This window comes from Rattus norvegicus, chromosome 16, assembly GCF_021556685.1.
Source record: "Rattus norvegicus strain SHRSP/BbbUtx chromosome 16, alternate assembly SHRSP_T2T, whole genome shotgun sequence".
Taxonomy (NCBI): domain Eukaryota; kingdom Metazoa; phylum Chordata; class Mammalia; order Rodentia; family Muridae; genus Rattus; species Rattus norvegicus.
In genome coordinates this window covers 7,785,516-7,806,424 of record NC_141549.1, presented here as the reverse complement: position 1 = coordinate 7,806,424, position 20,909 = coordinate 7,785,516, and the positions used below count along the sequence as shown (strand labels likewise).

Genomic DNA, 20,909 nt, shown 5'->3' with positions numbered 1-20,909 from the left:
ATCGTGATGCCTCCTTCGGTGGAGGAAGGCTAGCTTGGGATATGGAGGCTACTGTGACTCCGGAAGACAGAGAAAAGTCCAATCTCAACAACGTCACCACTATCCCCAATCTCAGCTGACTGGCATCCTCTCTCCTGCCAGTCTGTGGACGGGAACGCGGGCCTCACGTGCCATCTAGGGTCAAAACTCGTCTGAGGACACACACTGGGCCCAACGCAGAGGCTGATCTGTTCAGCCTGTCGGCTGCAAGCCAGGACTCTCAGCTTGTGCAGCACCCCCGGAAGGAAGGTGAGCCTTCCTAAGCCTCTACTGACAGCAAAGCTGCAGAGGCCCTGCCGCGTGAGACCCAGAAGCTTCCAAGCCACTTGTGAGCCCACTCAGGGTTTGGAGGCGGACGGGGTGGGGGTGGGGTGGGGAAATGCAGAAAAGTGGGCGGAGGCTCTCAAGAGCCTAGGGAGGATAAGGTCTGGAAAGAAGAGGACCTGGGAGGAGTTAGATTGAGGAGTGGGAGAGTAGAAGGGGAGGGAAATAGGCGGGGCTGGAGGCCGGGGAGACCCGCGCACCGAAAAGCCCAAAGGGAGAGTCCAGGCAGGGGGAGGTCAAAAAGGGTTAGCGTTGACATCCAGGACCCTGGATGCAGAGAAAGACTCCTCCTCTCAGTCCTCATACCCTCATAGTTCAGAATTAGCTGCCAAGACTTTCTGCCTAAGGGCGGTGGGTCGGAACCAGACCCTGAAGGCTCTGTACCTCCCCCCTCCCTTCCCGGAGGAGGGGATGGGACGGGCTGGGGGCGGGATTGAGGAAGGGGGTTGCGTGCGCTGTGCCTCTGGGTCCGGGCTGCGCGTTCCAGCTGCGAGAACAGATGGAGGCAGCGCGGCTCACCTCGGGGGCTCCGTGCCCGCTGTGCGCCGAAGTCCAGGCTGAGGAGGAGGTCTAGAGCCCCCGGCTCTCCCGTCTCCCACCAGGCTGCGGGGAACTGGCTGCCGCACCCCTCCTCCAAGTGGGGGTAGAACGGAGTCTCACCCCCATAGGTCCCAGAACTAAGGGGAACATAGGGCCGGTTCCTCCCACTGCTCAGCCATCCCCAGGGGCTTGTCTAGGACTATAGCTCTCCAAATCCCCCTTCCCCTGGCTTCCATCCTGGGCGCATCTCAGAAGCGGACCCCTGCCCGGACGCGCCCCGCCCCCGGCCCCCGCCCCGACGACGTCCTATTAGCATGAGCGACGCCAGTGGCCGGGGCACCACTCGGGGGCCGAGACTCACCGCGTCATAGCCCCAAGTGGAGGGAGAAAGAAAAAAAAAGAGGCGGCGGTGGAGGAAGAGGCAAGAGCGGACGCGCGGGGAGGGCTGGAGAGACGGCGGGCGGCGGCAGCATGCCCCTGGGCGGGTGCACACGGCCTCTCTGCACCGCAGGGGCTGCTTCTGCTCTCTCTGGGCACCACGCGTCCAGTCTCCCGCCTCAGCCCCTCGGCTTGCCGGCCTTTGCGGTTGCGCTCGAAACATCGTCCACTGGTCCCCGAAGCATCTAAGAGCAGCGGCGCCGCGCGGGACAATCCTTGCTTTTTTCTGAGCTCGGGGATATGAGCCCCACAGCCACCTGAAGCGCAGGGGGCGCTACGCGGCTAGGACCGCGCCCCCGAAGTACCTTATCCTAGCCTCTGCACTGCGGGACGCCGACACCCGACTCCGGTGGAGGCATCTTAGGGAAAGCAGCCGGTAGGGGCATGGAACCCACCGCGCCAACCGGTCAGGCCCGGGCGGCGGCCACCAAACTGTCGGAAGCGGTGGGAGCCGCGCTACAAGAGCCCCAGAGGCAGCGGCGCCTGGTGCTGGTCATCGTGTGCGTTGCACTGTTACTGGACAACATGTTGTACATGGTCATCGTGCCCATTGTTCCCGACTATATCGCCCACATGCGCGGGGGCAGCGAGGGCCCGACCCTGGTCTCTGAGGTGTGGGAACCCACTCTGCCGCCGCCCACTCTGGCTAATGCCAGTACCTACTTGGCCAACACGTCGGCGTCCCCGACGGCTGCCGGGTCGGCTCGGTCAATCCTGCGACCTCGCTACCCCACAGAAAGCGAAGATGTGAAGATAGGTGTGCTGTTTGCCTCCAAGGCTATCCTGCAGCTTCTGGTGAACCCCTTAAGCGGGCCTTTCATTGATCGCATGAGCTACGACGTGCCGCTGCTTATAGGCCTGGGCGTCATGTTCGCCTCCACAGTCATGTTTGCCTTTGCAGAAGACTATGCCACGCTCTTCGCTGCGCGCAGTCTACAAGGCCTGGGCTCGGCCTTCGCGGACACGTCTGGCATTGCCATGATCGCCGACAAGTATCCCGAGGAGCCTGAGCGCAGTCGTGCCCTGGGCGTGGCGCTAGCCTTTATTAGCTTTGGAAGCCTAGTGGCGCCACCGTTTGGGGGCATCCTCTACGAGTTCGCGGGCAAGCGTGTACCCTTTCTAGTGCTCGCCGCTGTGTCCCTTTTCGACGCGCTCCTGCTCCTGGCGGTGGCTAAGCCCTTCTCGGCTGCGGCTCGGGCGCGAGCCAACCTGCCGGTGGGCACACCTATCCATCGCCTCATGCTAGACCCTTACATCGCTGTGGTAGCCGGCGCGCTCACCACTTGTAACATTCCCCTTGCGTTCCTCGAGCCCACCATAGCCACGTGGATGAAGCACACAATGGCCGCATCCGAGTGGGAGATGGGCATGGTTTGGCTGCCGGCTTTCGTGCCACACGTGTTAGGCGTCTACCTCACCGTGCGCCTGGCGGCGCGTTATCCACACCTGCAGTGGCTGTACGGCGCTCTCGGGCTAGCGGTAATTGGAGTGAGCTCTTGCGTCGTACCTGCCTGTCGCTCATTCGCGCCGTTAGTGGTCTCGCTCTGCGGACTCTGCTTCGGCATCGCGTTAGTGGACACAGCGCTCCTACCCACGCTCGCCTTTCTGGTGGACGTGCGCCACGTATCCGTCTATGGCAGTGTCTATGCCATAGCTGACATCTCCTATTCTGTGGCCTACGCGCTCGGGCCCATAGTGGCAGGCCACATCGTTCACTCTCTTGGCTTTGAGCAGCTCAGCCTGGGCATGGGCCTGGCCAACCTGCTCTACGCACCAGTCCTTCTTCTTTTGCGCAATGTAGGCCTCCTTACACGCTCGCGTTCGGAGCGCGATGTGTTGCTTGATGAACCGCCGCAGGGTCTGTACGACGCGGTGCGCCTGCGTGAGGTGCAGGGCAAGGATGGCGGCGAACCTTGTAGCCCACCTGGCCCTTTTGACGGGTGCGAGGACGACTACAACTATTACTCCCGCAGCTAGCAGACCCGCTTCTCCTCCAGGCCACCTACCCGCCCCATTTAGGTCAAGATGGTCATTCTGCAAGAGCACTGTCCAACTTTGGCCTGGGGCCCACCTCCTCTAATGAATACCCTAGCCCCTCGCCCGTCCTGAATTCCTTTGCTGGAATCCCTTCTCCATGACCCCTCCCAGTCTAGGCCCCTCCCCAAACACACTCGTATTCATTGGGGAAATGGAGCAGGGAGGCAGAAGAAGCTGTTGGGCTCTTGGCAGAGGTGAAGAGGTGTGCGGGTGATCGCCAATCACCTACTGAGAGCCCCCAAATAGAGTCATGCATCTGTTTGTCCTTCCTGCGGATCTTTCCAGTGCCAAACTTGGTCTCTGCACTCCGGTGCCTCCGGCCTGAATTAATAAACCATATCTATCTGAGGAGGCCGAGTCTCTTTACTGATGAGGGGTGGGTGGTGTGACACAAGACCTAAGCACAGAGAAGGCTGCCTGGGTTTCACAGGTTCAGTCCAGACCTGAGGAGGAGGGGAAGCCCTGAAGCGTCTTTGCTGCCTGGTAAAAGAACCCAAAGGAGGGCTCTCCCCCATGGATATTCAGAACACACACACACACACACACACACACACACACACACTCACACACACACACACACACACACACACGAACGATAGACAGACAGACAGACAGACAGACAGACAGACAGACAGTCTCTCCCTTCCAAGTCCAGTGTAGCACCTGGAGGTTCCACCCGAGGGAGCCTGAGGATCTGCCTGGCCTTGGAGGATAGCTGGCACCAGGAATTTTGGGTGCCAGGACTGGGCTTTCCTACACAGTGGGAACTCGCTTCATCTTGTCAAGAAAGGGAGCTGTTTTCTGCAGAGAAGAGGAGGTAGTCCCGTCTTTTAGGGTCCTGGCCTGGGGACAGTGTTCATTAAGGATTCAGGCTCTTTCTGTGAAGACTGAGAGGACACTTACCTGTGGATCCGCCTCTCCTCAGTCCTGAATGGAAAATGGAAGGTAGATGGATGTGGGAACTGGTGCTAATCCCTAGTTCATCCTGTCCTGAATACAAGTGGCCACTCAGGGATGGGGGTGGGGGGCTTTCCCCGTCCTTGATTTCCTACAGTGGAGGCCCAGACTGAAGGCAGTGCACTAATTCCTGAATCCTGCTGCCTATACATGGAAGCCCTGTGTATGCAGGGGGAAGGTCAGCAGTTGGGGTGTGTGTGTGTGTGTGTGTGTGTGTGTGTGTGTGTGTGTGTGTCCGTGTCCTGGTCTGAGTCTTCTTGTGTGAGAAGGGCTTGTGTCTGTCTGTTTCTCTGTGTGTCTGTCTGTCGTTTTTGAGTCTTCTTGTGTGAGAGGTGTGGTGGTAGGAGGAGTACTCTGTCTGTCTGTCCTTGTCTGACTCTGCTTGTGTGAGACAAGGGAGTACTTTGCCTGGGAGGAGTCTGTGGGCCTCCCCCCTGCCATCAGAGTGCAGCAAGTCTGTGGTCCCTTGTCTCCTCCTCCCTTCCAAAAGAGCCTGCAGGAATAGGATAGTAAAGGAAAAGAAGGGAGGTCCCACTGCGGCCAAACAACTCCTTAATATTTAATATTTTAAAGGGGTGCAGTAAGGTTTGAGCCTTGTGAGGAGGGGCAACATTTCTTCTGACTCAAACACTCTAGGGGTTCTGCATAAGCAGCTGTTCAGGAGGCTGTGTGAATGGGGGAGCATGGGGACTAAGCGAGTCTGGGGTGGGGCGGTGGGCAGACAACGTTCTGCACCCCTTCCCAGAGCCTAAATCTGATGCCAGTGCAGGAACTCATGTGGGAAGCTATCCTAGACAGATTTTTGAAGGCAGAAGATGGGAATCGCGCGCAGGGCAGAGCATGGGGTAGGGGGAGCAGTGGACTGTGAGGAAGAGAGGCAGGGAGGGGAAAGGGGGAGGGGAAAAAGAGAAGAGGGGGAGGGAGGAGGGATGGGAGGGAGTCGAGAGAGGTGTGGCTGGTTTGCTCGCAGTCAGTCAGTCGGGGCGGCTGCTGGGACCTGACAACGTCGTCGTCTGAGGCTCTATTACAGAACCTAGGCGGCAGCCCCAACCTCTGACACTGCTGCCACCCCTCCTTGATCCTTCTGGCTCACAAAACCGCCTCCAGCCCTGCTTGGTGTACAGCAGCGCTGGTTCGGCACGGAACAGCCCTGGAGAGCAGGTGAGAAGGACTGGGCAGTGGTGCGCTGGCGCGCCAGAGCTGAGGCGCCCGCGGACCCAGGAGTTGTCCCCCTGGGGGAGGTGTTCTTTTCCGGAGGAGCTGTCCACGGAGGGACAGCTCCCAGGCCCAGAGGCTCCCGGAAGCTCAGAATCTACAGCGTCCCAGGCACCAGTGGTCGTCGGGGTACATCTAGGAGACTGCGGGGGTTCAGCTGCAAGGATGCCTGGGCTGGGAGGGCTTGATTATCAGGGCTTAGGACACCCTTCATCTTCACCCGCCTTTACTTTTACTTCGTCTAACGTCTGCCAAGCCCAACGTGTGTGCTTTTAGTGTCTAGTACTGGGGTGTTGGTAAATATCCTGGGCCTCAGTTTTCTCCAGCCATTTTTGGGAAGGCGGGGAGTGCTGGCATTAAGTGCCACATCTGCAGGAGTGGCAGCACTGAGAGCCTGGGAAACCAGATCAGAATGGTGTTGGACCTTAAGGGCAGAGCAGAGAACCTCCAAGTGCCCCCACAAGCCAGGGCAATAGAAGCAGAAATGGGAGGGTACTTAACCACAGAAAGACAAATACATACAAATTCTCTAAGCCTGGGCCAAGGAGCTTAGGAGGGAGGAGCGGGAGGTTGCGGGAAGCAGTAGAATAGCCATCAGAATGTTGGCTGGCAGGGGTCCATTCTCCTCTCCAAGGTATGAAGTCCTTAAGGCTCAGTCAGTGCTTTCCCCTTCCCCCCACTGAGGTGGCACGAAAGGAGACATAAGGTGCATAATCGGTACAGCCTTTATTAACTTGACCTTGTCTTGGCCAAAAGTAATCGACAGGACACCCACACACTCACCCAGCAATTTCTAGGCACAGTTGGGCTCAAGGATTATTGTGCTGGGAGTGCACTGTATCACCATGCAAGGCCTTTCCTTCCTCTGAGACCAGGCATCCACAAACCCTTTTAGCTTTGAGTCTGGTTCTTCCACCTTTCTGGATGATATCTCCCCAGGACCACGTGAGCCCTATGCCATCACCTGACTGCTTCCGCTGGTGGTCCAACAGGTTAAATGTCAACCTTAGCCTCTTGAGGGCTAATGAAGGGTAGGTAGGTAGAAATCTTGACTGTTCATCTGCACAGGTTTTAGTTTAGTGGGGCAAGACGTATGTCCTACAGCTCTAAAAGCTGTCCTAAGTCCTTAGCTTAGCTCATTTCTAGTGCACCTTCTGAATTAATCTGCCTTTCCCAAGGCCATCAGGTGTCTCGAGAGGCACTGACCACATACTCTCCAGTAGGTGTCATGCCCTTCTGGAGTCCCCTCGCACTCAACCTTGGAGCCTACTGCCCACAGACCACCCAAGTTAACACTTTGCTAACAGACACGGAATCCTCAAGCAGCCCAGGTTATCATCCAGAGCACAGGGCCTTAGAACATTTGCGGGCGTTCAAGCACACTCGCATACATACTCGTACACACATGGGTTGGGGGAGCTTTCTGAACTCACATGCTCTCTACGCCATACCAGACCCAAGCCAGGCATCCGAGAGGGAAATCTGAACCCAACGGGTATGATTTTGCACTTGAGAGTTACAGTCTTGGGGAAACGATGTTGGGGAGAAATTGGTGCTGAGTTCCAGGCAAATCAAAAGTCTCCAGTGCTCTGATCTTGGTAAGCTGGGAGTGGACAACCCCAGCCCAGCTCCCTCCCAGTGCAACCTGGGATGGTCAGGTAGACTTGAGTCATAGCTTCATGAAAGCAGGTCATTGCCGGTGGCTCAAGGCAGGACTCACTCTCTCCCACCTTGGAATTCGGAGTTCCCTGTGGGCAGGGGCACAGAGTGAGGTCTGAGATGGCAGTCACAGAGGCATGGTGTTCCCTACACACTACTGTCAGCCAGTGGCCTCCTTGTGGCGTGGGGCTCAGGCAATGGGATTCATTCAGACTGATGTGACGCTGCTTCTCCTCTGTTCCCAGGTCTACAGCTCTGCTACTCTGGAGCGAGAGTCACTACAATGCCCATCCTGGAAAAGGCTCCCCAAAAGATGCCTGTAAAGGCTTCTAGCTGGGAGGAGCTGGTGAGTAACCTTTTGAGCCACGTGTCTTGTCCCTGATCTTTTCGCTCACACACTCTTATTCCCAGGGCAGTCTTGAGTGGCACTGGCCCTCTGTGTTCTCCTGCAGCCCTGCCCTGTCTTCTTGGGTCTCAAAACCTTGCTACTAGAGTCTTAGAGCAAACACCCCAGCTCTGGTCCCAGTAGTCCCCATGGACCAGACTCAGCTGCCCGTTCTCCGTATATCAATTAAAGAGACAAGATGTTAAAAAGGCAGGGAAAAGAGACTTGATACATCGGGGAAATGGTCAGGTAAAGAGATCCAGTGATTCTAAATCTATCCTCAAGGCATGGCCATAAGCTGGACATTTTAGAGGAACTATCAGGATATATGAGTATACCCTGGTATCTGATATACATATACACATATGTATGTATATATATATATATATATATATATATCAGAAATATATACAATTAAGCAGTCATGATTAAGACTTAATATGTGGTCTGGGTGATCGTTATCTCATCTATGAGTCTGCAAAGTGGTCAGAAGTTGTACTGTGACCATTTGGAGGAAGTGGTTTGGTTGCCAGGGTTTCCTAATCCAGAAGGAAGCTTCCTTATTGTGGATAATTGCTCTGCTTTGAAGGATAGTCTGTTCCGTAAGGCTTCCGACTGTGCTGTTTTGGGAGTACAAGGTAATTGATGTTTAGAGCAAGGACTGGAGAGGTTTGGGCACATCCAGAGGTTCTGGCATCGAGCGCTGGAGAGTCTGTGAGAAGTGGTTAGGTTCCCCTTGGTTTGGTTTTGTTTGTTTAGTTCCGTTTTTGAGGCAGGATTTCTCTGTGTCACCTTGGCCATCCTGGACCTTGCTCTGTAGATCCAGCTGGCCTCGAACTCACAGAGAGCCACCTGCCTCTGCTTCCCAGAGTGCTGGGATTAAAGGCGGGAGCCACTACCACCCAGCACAGTTAAGTTCTTATTACTTGTATTTTCTGTCATGTAGAGGGGGTACTTAGAATAGGTATTGCTTGTGGCTATCTCTGTTGTTTTGTTTTGCTTTGCTTTGCTTTGTTTTAAAGGCAGACACTCCTTGTGTGCTTATTATGCCTCCATGCAGAGTCAGTCAGGAGTCTCACCCCAAGTAAAGCGAACACACACACACAATGAAGGCAGAGGTACTAGGCTTTCATCCATTCTTAATTACCTTATGGGCCAAGTGAGGCAGGTGTCAATGCTTTGGGGGGAGAAGCAGTTTCTAACTACCAGCTATAGCCTTAGGGTGTGGGGGAATGCAGGTAACCACACGTCTTACTCTCAAGTCCAAGAGCCCCTCGCACCAGTCAAGCCCTACCCCCTCACTTCCCCCAACCCTACTGTACCCCAAATTCCACTTCAGATGGCTTTAAGCCCAAGGTGCTTGCCTAGGCAAGGCTGAACCCCCTTCCCAAGCCCTGGCACATCCCAGCAGCTCCAGCTGCTGCCACTGTTTCAGCCCAGGAACATCCAAACATCATCTTTTCCATTGGTTTGGAACAACACTACCCTCCCTGGGCAAGCAGCCTCCCTCCTGCTCCATCTAGCCTTCCAGATAGAGCAGCACATCTCGGTTCAAGTTCCTACATGTGATGGCCCCTCTACCACACCCTTCCCGCTCCTCCCTGGTCCCATGAGAACTTCCTGTCTTCTGCACTTAAACCTGCTCCTAACATTGCCCCAACCTCTGTAGCTGATCCATGCCTCTGCTGCCACTGTCCGTGGCACGTCCCTCTCCTCCCCTGTCATGGGATGTGACTTCGGGGGGGGGGGGGCAGACACTTTCTCTCCACTGTCTCTAAGTCTAGTCCATGGCCGGGCTCATTTGAACCACCCAGAAATTTGCACAGACTGCAACATCCCAAGTCTTAGGTCCACGAGAGATGGAGAAGGAACCGTGCCCGGAGCAGAGATGCCTAAAAGATTTGCCCATCTTACCCACCACCCAGTCTGTGCCACAGCACAAGGGACAGCTCTAGCCAAGTCTGTCATCACTTTTTTTTTTTTTTTTTTTTGTCCTTCCTTGCGCTTCCTAGGCAAGCGCTCTACCACTGAGCTAAATCCCCAACCCTGCCTGTCATCACTCTTGGCCAGACCACTACCTCAGCTACACCTTCTAGAGACACTAGAGTCCTAGGCACACTGACCTCATAAGTAGAAGAGGAGGAGCCAGCGTGGCTGGGAGGGGGCCAGCCTAGCTTTCTTGGAGTGGGCTAAGCAACATGGAACACTGTCTAGACCCATCCTTGTACTCACACTGATTGCCTCCCAGGGCAGCAGCACCAGAGTTTGTTGCTGACACCCCACCTCCCGTCAGAGTAAGTGAGCTCCAGGGACAGGACCAGACAGGTGGGGACTTATTCATCCATCAGTTCTGCCACCACCCAGGGCTGAGCCTCGGGAGAAGACAGGTGCTTTCAGCAGCCCACCAGGGTAGGGTGATCCCTTGGCTGCCCGAGAGAAACAGTTCCCCACTTTATAGAGAAGGAGCCCCTGGAGAAGGGCGCCCTGCTGTACGCCAACTGTGTACAATTTAACAACGGCATGAAAAATGTCGCTTCTATATTATCAAGGACTGAGAAGGGGAAACAGGAGGAACGAGCAGAGGGGCTGTGAGGGAGAGGAGAGGAACACCGTGGGGAAGAGAAGTAAACGGGGGCGGGGGTGGCTCAGCAGTAATTTGCCTGGCATGGGACAGGAGCAGGGAGGAGAGGGGAGGGGAGTGATGGGGAGGGAAGAGGCAACAGGAAATACATTGAGTAAAAATTCCTATGTGACCTAGGATCAGTCTCTCTACACTGTAGTCTCAGTTTCCCCATCTGTGATAACAAAAGTCCCTGCCCTGGCTATAGAAAGCAAGCATACATGGCCCCTGGTCAACTGTGGTTGATCACCTGGAACAGGCAGTGCCCGTGTGTGTGTGTGTGTGTGTGTGTGTGTGTGTGTGTGTGTGTGTGTGTGTGTGTGGCAGGGAACCCAGTGGGGCTTCCTTTCTCACTCTCACCTCACTTGAAGCCCAGAGACCACAGGCTTGTTCTTGGGATTCCCTTTGGAGGGATAAGGTCAGTTAACCAAACATACATATGTTTGTTGGAGCCAATTTTTTTCTCTTATTTTCTCGGGGCCCATCAAGTAGGAAGAGTTGTGTCCTATGGATGAAAAAGGCTGAAGCCTGGAGCAATCTGGGCAGGAAAGACTTGCACTGTGCCTTCCCTGACTCTAGCCCCTGTCATGGAACCAATTCTTTGCCAGGGTTTCATACCTAGAGGCATTTGAAACAAGAGGCACAGGGAGGAGATGACCACTGCTCCAAGAAGCCTTTCCAGGAAGCAGGTCGTGTCCCCCAAAGCCATCTTAGCCCATTGACTGTCTCTGTAAGAACAGCACTTTCCAGGCCGGAGAGCATGCAGCTGGGAGCAGCTCCTCTGTGGAGAGTGACCAGCAGTCAGCCGTACCGCCAGTGATCGTCCGTCCATCCCAGACCCATCCTTTATGGGCTGTTAGCACATTCACATCTGTCATCCCTTCCATCCTGTGAAAGGATCATTTTTCATAGAAGAACTGGGCCCTCACAGGGGGAGAGACTTTCTCAAGGACATACAAGTGATCTGCAGCAAGGACAGGGTGTGAACCCGGATCTGTCTGGTGCCAACGGCAGGGTCAGGGTGTGAGTCCAGCCCTATCGTCTGCATTTAGCGTCTTCCTGAGACCATAGGAACAGTATGGTGTCAGGGACAGCAGACAGGAGGGCCCTCCATTTATAATTCTGCTGAGCTAAGCCCAGTAAACAGGTCCTAGAATGGGGAATTGGGATGGGGCAGAAGGAGACGTGTTGTGGCATCAACTTAGGGACAGGTATAGACCATATTAAAGGAAAGGAGCTGGGGCTCATCAATTGTCTTTTCCAGGACTTACCTAAATTACCAGTGCCCCCGCTGCAGCAAACCCTGGCCACCTACCTACAGTGCATGCAGCATCTGGTACCTGAAGAGCAGTTCAGGAAGAGCCAGGCCATTGTGAAGCGGTTTGGGGCCCCTGGTGGCCTGGGTGAGACCCTGCAGGAAAAGCTCTTGGAGAGACAGGAGAAGACAGCCAATTGGGTAAGGGTTTCTGGACAGAAGCTGACAAGAGACCTCTGAGGGGGAAGAGGGAAGAGGGAAGAGGGAAGGACAGGGGTGAGGTTAAGAGGTAATGGGCTTGGGAGGAGACGGAGATGGGCGGAAGATGGGAACACACTGGTAGCATAGGCTGGATGACTGCAAGAGAGGCAGGCAAGATGGGGAACGAGGAGGACAGAGAAAGGCGACAAGAGGTGAGAGACTGGGAGGGATGGGACACAGCTAGGGACAGGGACAGGGAAAGATGGGGTTAGAGCTGAGCTTAGAAGGCAGAGTTGAGTGACAGGATGAAGGCACAAGGACAGGTAGTGGGCAGGGATGCATCACTAAAGGTGGGAAAAGAAGAGGGGTAAAGGAGATGCTATGGGGTGACAGCAAAGGGCAGACTCGGAGAACCAAGAAGACTCAGGCTCAGCACAGAGCGGGGACTTAGTGCATTTGTGGAATAGGAGGATGGGAGGATGGATGATGGATGGATGGATGGATGGATGATGGATGGATGATGGATGGATGGATGATGGATGGATGGATGGATGATGGATGGATGGATGGATGATGGATGGATGAGGATGGATGGATGGATGATGGATGGATGAATGGATGGATGGATAATGGATGGATGGATAATGGATGGATGGATAATGGATGGATAGATGGATGGATGATGGATGGATGGATGATGGATGATGGATGGATGGATGATGGATGGATAGATGGATGGATAATGGATGGATGGATGGATGGAGGATGGATGATGGATGGATGGATGATGGAGGATGGATGGATGCATGGATGATGGAGGATGGATGGAGGATGGATGGAGGATGGATGATGGATGGATGGATGATGGATGGATGGATGATGGATGGATGGATGGATTGATGGATGGATGGATGGATTGATGGATGGATGATGGATGGATGGATGGATGGATGATGGATGATGGATGGATGATGGATGGAGGATGGATGGATGGATGATGGATGGATGGATGATGGATGGATGATGGATGATGGATGGATGGATGGATGGATGGATGATCGACCAAGCAGGGCCTGATTCAGTGCAGGCAGAATAGGACTGATGGCCTCTGCTAACACAGTGCCTGTTTAGGAGGGCTGCGTAGGGGTCAGATGTAATGGCGCCCCTCCCTGTGCTCCCTGGCAGGTCTCTGAATACTGGCTGAATGACATGTACCTGAACAACCGCCTGGCCCTGCCAGTCAACTCCAGCCCTGCTGTGATCTTTGCTCGGCAGCACTTCCAAGACACCAATGACCAGCTAAGGTGAGGCCATGAAGCCCCCTGGGTGCTCAGCAGGGAAATCCACCTGAGATGTGGGGTCTGGCCTCACCAGGAAGGAGAGGCTACAGCTTGTGCATTGACTGAGCTTCCCGAGGCCAAGAAAGACAAGCCATCTTCTCCCAGTGCCAGACATCAGGCCAGAGGGAGGTTAAGCTTGCTATCACTCCACGATAAACACATTTATTCGATGGTGCTAATGGGGGCCATTGGCCTCAGGGACCCACATAGCAGTTCTGACCTGGGTCTATGAGCTGCCGCTTAAAAGTAGTTCCGACTGGGACATGCTGGCCCAGGTGTCTGAGAGTTCCTCTGAGCCCCTGGAGCCCTGCTTCAGACTCCTGGGGAGGCACTCCCCTCCCTGCCGGTACAGCTGCCATCTGCTGCAATTTCAGAGCTCAGTGAGCAGCTTAAAGGGCCTCTAGGTGCGTTGAGAATGGTGGCAGTGTGGGTAGGGGCGGGGAAGAAGGCTCTCCCTGTTGGAATCTGTCAGGATTTCATCCTCCTAATGTCTCAGTGGGGTGAACATAGGCACACCCTAGGCCTAGCTCCCACTTGCCCCCCTCTCCTCTAAAAGGAAGAATGAGGATGGATGGATTCTGAAGACAGTTCTCCAAATTGCATCTGAGGGGCATTTTCCTCTTGTGCAATTAAGCCGGGCCTCGTCATCCATAGACAGTTACGATGGCACTGTCTCCTCCAACCAGTCCCTGAGGCTTTTCTCCCAGAACTCACTTTCCTTTTCATTAGCCACTAAGAGGGTCAAAATTGCAGGCTTGCCCCCAGGAGACTACATTTCCCAAAAGATCCAGCCACAGGTCTGGCCTTGTCCAGAGGGAGCCTCACCCCTCACCTTCCCTTCCCTGCCTCTTCAGGCACCTCTTTTTTCCTCAAAGTGATTCTGGCTTCCTCTCCCCACCCCAAGAGCTAAGCCATCCCCCAGTTCTCACCGAAGGACCATTTTTAATCCGCAAGCGCGCTGACAGCACTGGGGGAGGGGCAGTGCTACCCACACCCCATTAGTGCACATGGGCCTGACATATGGCAGGTGATACATGGGTGAGTTTGGAGCAGAGGGAGGGGGCATGGAAGGCATGGCAGGAGAGGGAAGGGAGGAGGAAGTTAGGAAGGAAAAAGGAGAGGTGGGAGAGTGGGGGTGGCGGGGCTGACTGACAACACTCCTCTCTCCACGTCCCTGCAGATTTGCAGCCTGCCTCATCTCTGGTGTGCTTAGCTACAAAACTCTGCTGGACAGGTAGGCCGGGGCCCCAGCTCGGGATAGGTAGAGCTCTGCCTGGCTGTCTCCTCTCACATCTGTCTCCAGGACAAACTGGGTGCTCCGGAGGGCAGAGATCTAGTCTTTTACTCAGTTATGTGATGTCTCTTGCCCACTGCCAGCACCAGAACCTTGCATTAGCCCCCCCTCTCCTGGCTGCTAAAATAAGCCCAGCCTTTCTCTGACCTTTGAGAAGGGCTCTCCCTCCTGACCTCGTCTTTCTCCACTTTGATGCCTCCCATTTTGAGCCTTGGTGTCCACATGCCCATTCTAGCTCAGTGTATGCATCATACTCCTGTAGATGGTGGCAGCTATGCCGGCAGCAAGTTCTCCTTAATGCTAGAGAATTGTCTCCCTTCTAGCCAACCCTGGGGCACTGGGAACTATGTGGTAACTGGAGCTATGGATGCTGGAATGAAGGAGGGACCTGAAGGAAGTGTCCTATGCATGGATATGCAAGTGAAGCTCAGAGAGGGTTTGAAATGTATCCATGGCCAAACAGCTGAGAAGTAGGAAAGCCACAAGGCATGGGGGTTGGGGGGCAGTCTTCGCTCTCCATTCTATGTTGATCCCAGTCACTGTTTACCCAACTTTCCTTTCTGGGGAAGAGGGTGAGAGAGGTGAGGCTCTGGCCCTAGGGTCAGCACACCTGAATCTGAAATGGGTTTTAGCCAGAGCACTGACCTGGGGCCAGTCTGATAGCTCTCTTTCCATACTGGAATGACGGGCCTGTGAGTTGCCCCTTCCAGCCATGTTCCCACAGCTTCCCTTCTTCCTCGGACTGAGCCTGAACTCCTTGTAGAACTCACTCCTTCATTCACACAGCATCTCTGTCGTCAGAGAGCCTGTCCCTTTCAGCATTCTGGCTGTAGAGGAAGGAGCGAAGATTCCAACCCTGGCAGCAGAACCCAGGGACTACAGAACCATCCATGTTTCACCACCCCCGCCCCAACTCTCACTTGAGTGTGCAGATATATGTGAATCCGTGAGCATATTATGTGCATGCGCACGGGTGCCTGTTTCCACAGAATCCCACATAAAGGTTTGTGTGTCCGGTACTTGAAAATATCATAGGCTGGAACTTTGGAAGAGTCTGGGTAGGGCAACCCATTAACTAGCTCTTCATTTCCAGTGTACTGATGTCTGGAAGATAAAAGGAAGCTTGGCCTCTTACCTGCTCTCAGAAGGTTCTCAACTGACATAAAATAAAACCCCCATCCCTTCCCTAGACCTTGGACATCTCCACTGGGGTGTCTGCTGGTCACTACAAAGGACCCATTAGAGTTCTGTGTGCCTCTCCCATGTGCTTTCTTCTGTACCCACCCTGTCTTCTCAGTACAGGCAGTAGTGCATCCCAATCTGTAGGTCCAGGAGTCTCTCCCTCCATGACATCCATGGTGTTCAGATGAGGTCACTACCTACCCCAGCCAGGTCCCAAGCATCCTTCCCGCCTGACCCACATTATTTTCTACTGTCACTACAGTTGTCTTCCTGATGTTTCCTGGGGCAGACTTTGGTCCTCTCCCTACACAAGCAGAGCTATTAAAAAAGCAAAAACAGGACAGGACATACTGGGAATATAGCTCAGTGATAAAGCCCTCGCCTTGCATGGGTGAGGCCCTGGGTTTAGTCTTCAGTACTGAAAAATCAAATACAACCCTCCCAACACATGCATGCAGGCCCCCCCACAGGTCAGAATTGGGAGTGCTGTGTTTCTGTGATGGTGTGTAGCATGAATGAGATCTGCGGTTCAGCGCTTAGCACCAAGGGGAAAAGAGGGAAACTAATTCAAAGCCTGATTCTGCCTCTCAGAGCTACCATGGGGATTTTAATGCACCAAGCCTAAGCGGCCAACTTCTACCCTGCCACCACAGCCCTGGGCCTGTCCCTGTCCGTTTTAGTAGCCTTTTCTCCATTCTTCATTCAGTTGCAACCTTCTGCTTACTTTCCGCTTTCCATTGGCCCACTGGTAACCCTCAGACTGTCTCCTGAGAAGGGTCTTTACTCCTGAATAGTGTAAAATACAACTAAAAAATAATTACTAGAAAAAGTTCTCAAGTGTAAAACACAAGACCACGTGTTCTACTTTTGAATTCAGTTGGCATAAACTTCACACCATTGCTACAAATGCTTTTGGATACATGTAAGTATCCAAATGCTTACATAAGTAAGTCAGTCATGAAATTTCCCTCAAATCCTCACTATGAGTGCAGTGCCATGGGGCACCCCGCCTAGCCCATCTGCCTGGAAGCTTCTTGCCCTTTTGGGCTCAGCTCAGTCAAGCAGGCCTTTATGAGACTTCCCCTTAGTTCTGGGCTCCTGCCCCTGCTTGTCACTCGACCTGCCTGAAATACTCCAGACTGCCAATTTGCAATATACCTCCCAGTCACACATCCCAGGACCCATAAGAAGTCAGCATGGGAAAATTGTGTCTAATTATCGTTGCATTCACCAGACCTCAGAATAGTGCCCGACTAGAAGTGCTCAGCAAACTTTAGAAACTGAAAGGGCCAGAGAATAGATGGGTCAGTGGATGGAGACCAGGTCAATAGCTGGATGAATGGTGGGGAGATGAACGCATGGTGGATGGTTAGATGCACAGTGGATGGAGAGTGATGGGTAAATTCTTCATGAATGCATGTGTGGTGGATGAATAATTGCGTGTGTGCACACATTCATGGTGGACAGACAAATGAATTGGTGGGTGAATGCATGGGGGTGGATGGTTTTTTTTTCTTTTCTTTTCTTTTCTTTTCTTTCTTTCGGGGCTGGGGATTGAACCCAGGACCTTGCGCTTCCTAGGCAAGCGCTCTACCACTGAGCCAAATCCCCAACCCCAGGGGGTGGATGGTTTTATGTTGGCAGGAGAGAGTGAGTGGGTGGATGGACGGATGCATGAAGAGGAGCAGATGAGTAAGTGGTGCATTAGTTACTTTCCCGTTGCTGTCATCAAGTGCCAGGGTCAAAAGCAGCTTTGGAAGGAAGAGTTTATTTTGGCCTATGGTTTGGGGACAGGGAGGGGGAAATAGAAGAATGGTAAGGAAGGCATAGAAACAACCAGGGAGATAAGAAAGGAAGGAAGAAAGGAAGGAAGGGAGGGAGGGAGGGAGGAACGAAGGAAGGAAGGAAGGAAGGAAGGAAGGAAGGAAGGAAGGAAGGAAGACTGAACACATTCAAACAGCACATATAAAGCAGAGAGAGGGAGTAAGAATGGGAGAGAGAAGGAGGGAGAGAGAGGAGTGCACAAAGAGCTCAAGGAAGTAGAGTGATGTTATAAACTCTTAAAGTCCATCTCCAGTGATGCACATACTCCATCAAGTCTACACCTCCTAAAGATTCTGTACCTCCCCAAACAAGGCCATCAAGTGGAGGTCAAGTGTTCAAATACTGAGCCTATGGTGGTGCATTTCTCATTCATCGCACAGAAGATGGATATATGGTGAATTAGTGGGTGGATGGGTAGACTATAGATGGATGGCTATTTAAGGGGTTGTATACACGCTGCTGGTGGATGGATGGATGGATGGATGGATGGATGGATGGATGGATGGTAGTGAATCGATAGATGTATGGATGGGTTTATGCAGTGGTTCTCAACCTTCCTAATGCTGCGACCCTCATGTTGTGGTAACGCCCCCCACAACCATAAAATTACTTTTTGTTGCTACTTCATAACTGTAATGTAAAGATCAGTGTTTTTAAGTGGTCTTAGGCAACCTCTGTTGCCTAAGTGGGTCACCACCCATAGGTTGAGAACCACTGAGTTAATGTATAATAGTGGTTTATAAATGTATACATTGATAGTATATGGATAGACGAATAGATAGTGTATGGATAGAGGCATGACAGAAAAATGAGAAGTAGATGGATGTATGGATGCATGCATGATGGTTGTGGGTGGATGCTGGATGTATGGATGGGTAGGTGGGTGATGTGTGGGAGGTTGAATAATAGATGAACAGGTACATGAGGGAGGGTGGCTGGGTGGCTGGGTAGATGGATGGATGGGTGGATGGATGGTGGGTGGATGGATGGATAGATGGATGGTGGATGGATAGATAGATGGATGGATAGATGGATGGATGGTGGATGGTGGGTGGATGGATGGATGGATGGTGGGTGGATGGATGCATGCATGGATGGATGGATGGATGGATGAATTGTGGATGGTGGATGGATGGATAGATGGATGGTGGATGATGGGTGGGTGGATAGATGGATTGTGGATGGTGGATGGATGGATAGATGTGGATGGGTAGATGGGTGCATGGATGCATGGATGGGTGGGTGAATGGATGAATGGATGGGTGGATGGTGGATAGATGGATGGATAGATGGATAGATGGATGGTGGGTGCATGGATGCATGGATGGGTGGGTGGGTGGATGGATGGATGGGTGGATAGATAGATGGGCAGATGGATGGATAGAGTATAGATGAATGACGAATAGATGGGTGGAATGACAAACATATCATTCAGAAACCACATGACAAATAGCTCCAAGTTCTACTTTGAACTTTGAGAAAGTTTCCAGGAAAGGTAATAAAGAATAAACTCTTGAAGGAGGAATTGTCTTAAAAAGACAAAGGAGCACCGGGGTAGAGGGAAAGGTGTGCCAAGAAAAGATCAGTGTAAGCAAAGGCACAGAGAGTTAGACGGGAAAAATGACATGTGTATTACCTGAGACTGGGGTGAGGGTGGAGTTGTGGAAATTCTGAAGTGCCCCACGAACTGCAGAACAATCTGTTACTTCACAAGATGAAGGACGGCCCTGCAGCAGCGGCCTTGTAAGCACCACTAGCCTAACCGCAACAAGAAGTTACAGGGTAGAAACACAGTGGTAGAGTATTCGATTAGCATGCATATGGCCCTGTGTTTGATGTACAAACCTTCAAAAAGAGAAAAAAATGAGGTTACCATAGAGCCCATCCCAATGCCTTCTCTCCTCCTCTGTCCTCTCACCCTCTCCCCTTCCAGCCACTCCCTTCCCACTGACTGGGCCAAGGGGCAGCTCTCAGGGCAGCCCCTCTGTATGAAGCAATATTACAGACTCTTCTCCTCTTACCGGCTTCCTGGCCATACCCAGGACACACTGGTGGCCCAGAAGAGCAGTATCATGCCCGAGCCTGAGCATGTCATCGTGGCCTGCTGCAACCAGGTAAGTGGCCCCTTGCCACAGGTTCTCAGACCTGGGGAGGATGTGGAACACACAATGGCTAGGTGTGATCATCCATTCTTGCTTCTTCACAAGCATGCAGGCTGGTTCCCGAGTCATACAGTGAGCTTGGGGCATGAAGCACCCCGCCATAGGACTTCCTACTCAGTCTGTCCATGTCTCTTCAGCAGCCGAATTGTAAGAATGGAAAGAATATTCAGTTAAGGAATGAATCCCCTGGGTTTGTATCCCTAAGAAGGCAAGGGCTTAGGGTCATGAATGAGGTCCAGTGTGGCCCTGGAGCCTTCATCTTCACAGCAATTCATTTTACATAGTCCATATCCTTCCTTGAAATCAAATGGGTGGACAGAGTAAGGACTAACAGACAAGACCTCCCTGTGTAAGACTGTGGGTCCAGAACTTACATTTACCAATTTTATGAAATTGTTCACAATAACCCTGTAGAGGCAGCCCTTTGAGTCTTCCTTTGACAGGTGAGAAAGTGAGGCTTGGATAAGCTAATGGTGTGTTTAAGAGGAAGAAGGATCCCAGGTCCTACCCACTGCCCAAGTCCAGCCAGGTAGATAGACATGGTTCTACAGGGCCAATATGGGTCCCTACAGCAGGGGAACAAGTTAAGCATGAAGGCTATTGACCCCACCTGGTGCCTACCACACTAGATAGCCTGTATGATGATGCTTTCCAAAATATTTTATGTAGCAATGATTGGGGATTGGGGAGGGGTCTTACTATCTTTTTATACTGAAAGCTTAAGTTTGACAACCATCCCTGCATCCTACCCTACATCGTTCTTATTGTCTAATGCTTTATTCCTGAGCTCATTTCAGTAAACTGAGAGCTTGGGGAAAGCCTGTCCTCTGAGGGTAGCTGTGACCACCATTTGAGGGCTTAAAAGCTAGCAGGAGACTTCCCAGCCTATCTAACAACACCCTGACCAGACAGCCACAAAACAAAAACCTTTCTTCATCTTCATTCAAAGGGAGTCAAACTAAGTGTTTCTCCGCCTCCACATGGCACGCTATCCAAGCCTTTGGGAAACAACCATAGATCAGGCTTCATGGACTTCGATGAGGGTGATGGGTGGGGCAATTACTTGTGTCTGTATACTGAAAAGGATGTGGCAGGCTGTGTAGAGAAAGAGACCCTTTGCCAAGTCCGAGGATCTGGCTTTCAAAGCTGTAGAACATGCCAAGCTCATGCATACACAGATGCATGTGCATAGACGTGCCCGGTGTTTTGTGTGTTGTTTTTTATTTCAATATTTGTCTACAACTGTTGGCTTGTTGTTGTTACTGCTGTTGTCGACGATGTTATTGTTGTCGTTTAGATCTATAGCCACAACTCTGTCTACAGTTGTTTGATCTAGTTCACTGCGCACTGGATAGGTGTACTTCATTTTGCTTATCCAATATACTCCCCAAACCAGACAGGTTCTTTCTGCTGCTTTGCTAAATCAAAAGGTCTAAT

General features: G+C 52.7%; 2 protein-coding genes across 3 annotated transcripts in view; both read left to right on the top strand.

Moving 5' to 3' along the window:
* The first annotated feature begins 265 nt into the window (after window positions 1-265).
* Window positions 266-20,909, top strand: part of Chat (choline O-acetyltransferase) — a 59,576-nt gene continuing 38,932 nt past the window's right edge. Inside the window, 7 exon segments of one of the 2 annotated variants that reach the window (NM_001170593.1) lie at window positions 266-367; window positions 5,306-5,496; window positions 7,455-7,555; window positions 11,479-11,670; window positions 12,856-12,974; window positions 14,191-14,244; window positions 19,244-19,424. In NM_001170593.1, coding sequence (NP_001164064.1) covers window positions 7,493-7,555; window positions 11,479-11,670; window positions 12,856-12,974; window positions 14,191-14,244; window positions 19,244-19,424 — 609 coding nt within the window. In that variant the 5' untranslated portion in view covers window positions 266-367; window positions 5,306-5,496; window positions 7,455-7,492. 2 annotated transcript variants of the gene reach the window in all.
* Slc18a3 (solute carrier family 18 member A3) lies at window positions 868-3,729 on the top strand. The gene is given in 1 exon segment (NM_031663.2): window positions 868-3,729. A coding segment is annotated over 1 exon segment (1,593 nt). The 5' UTR covers window positions 868-1,725; the 3' UTR covers window positions 3,319-3,729.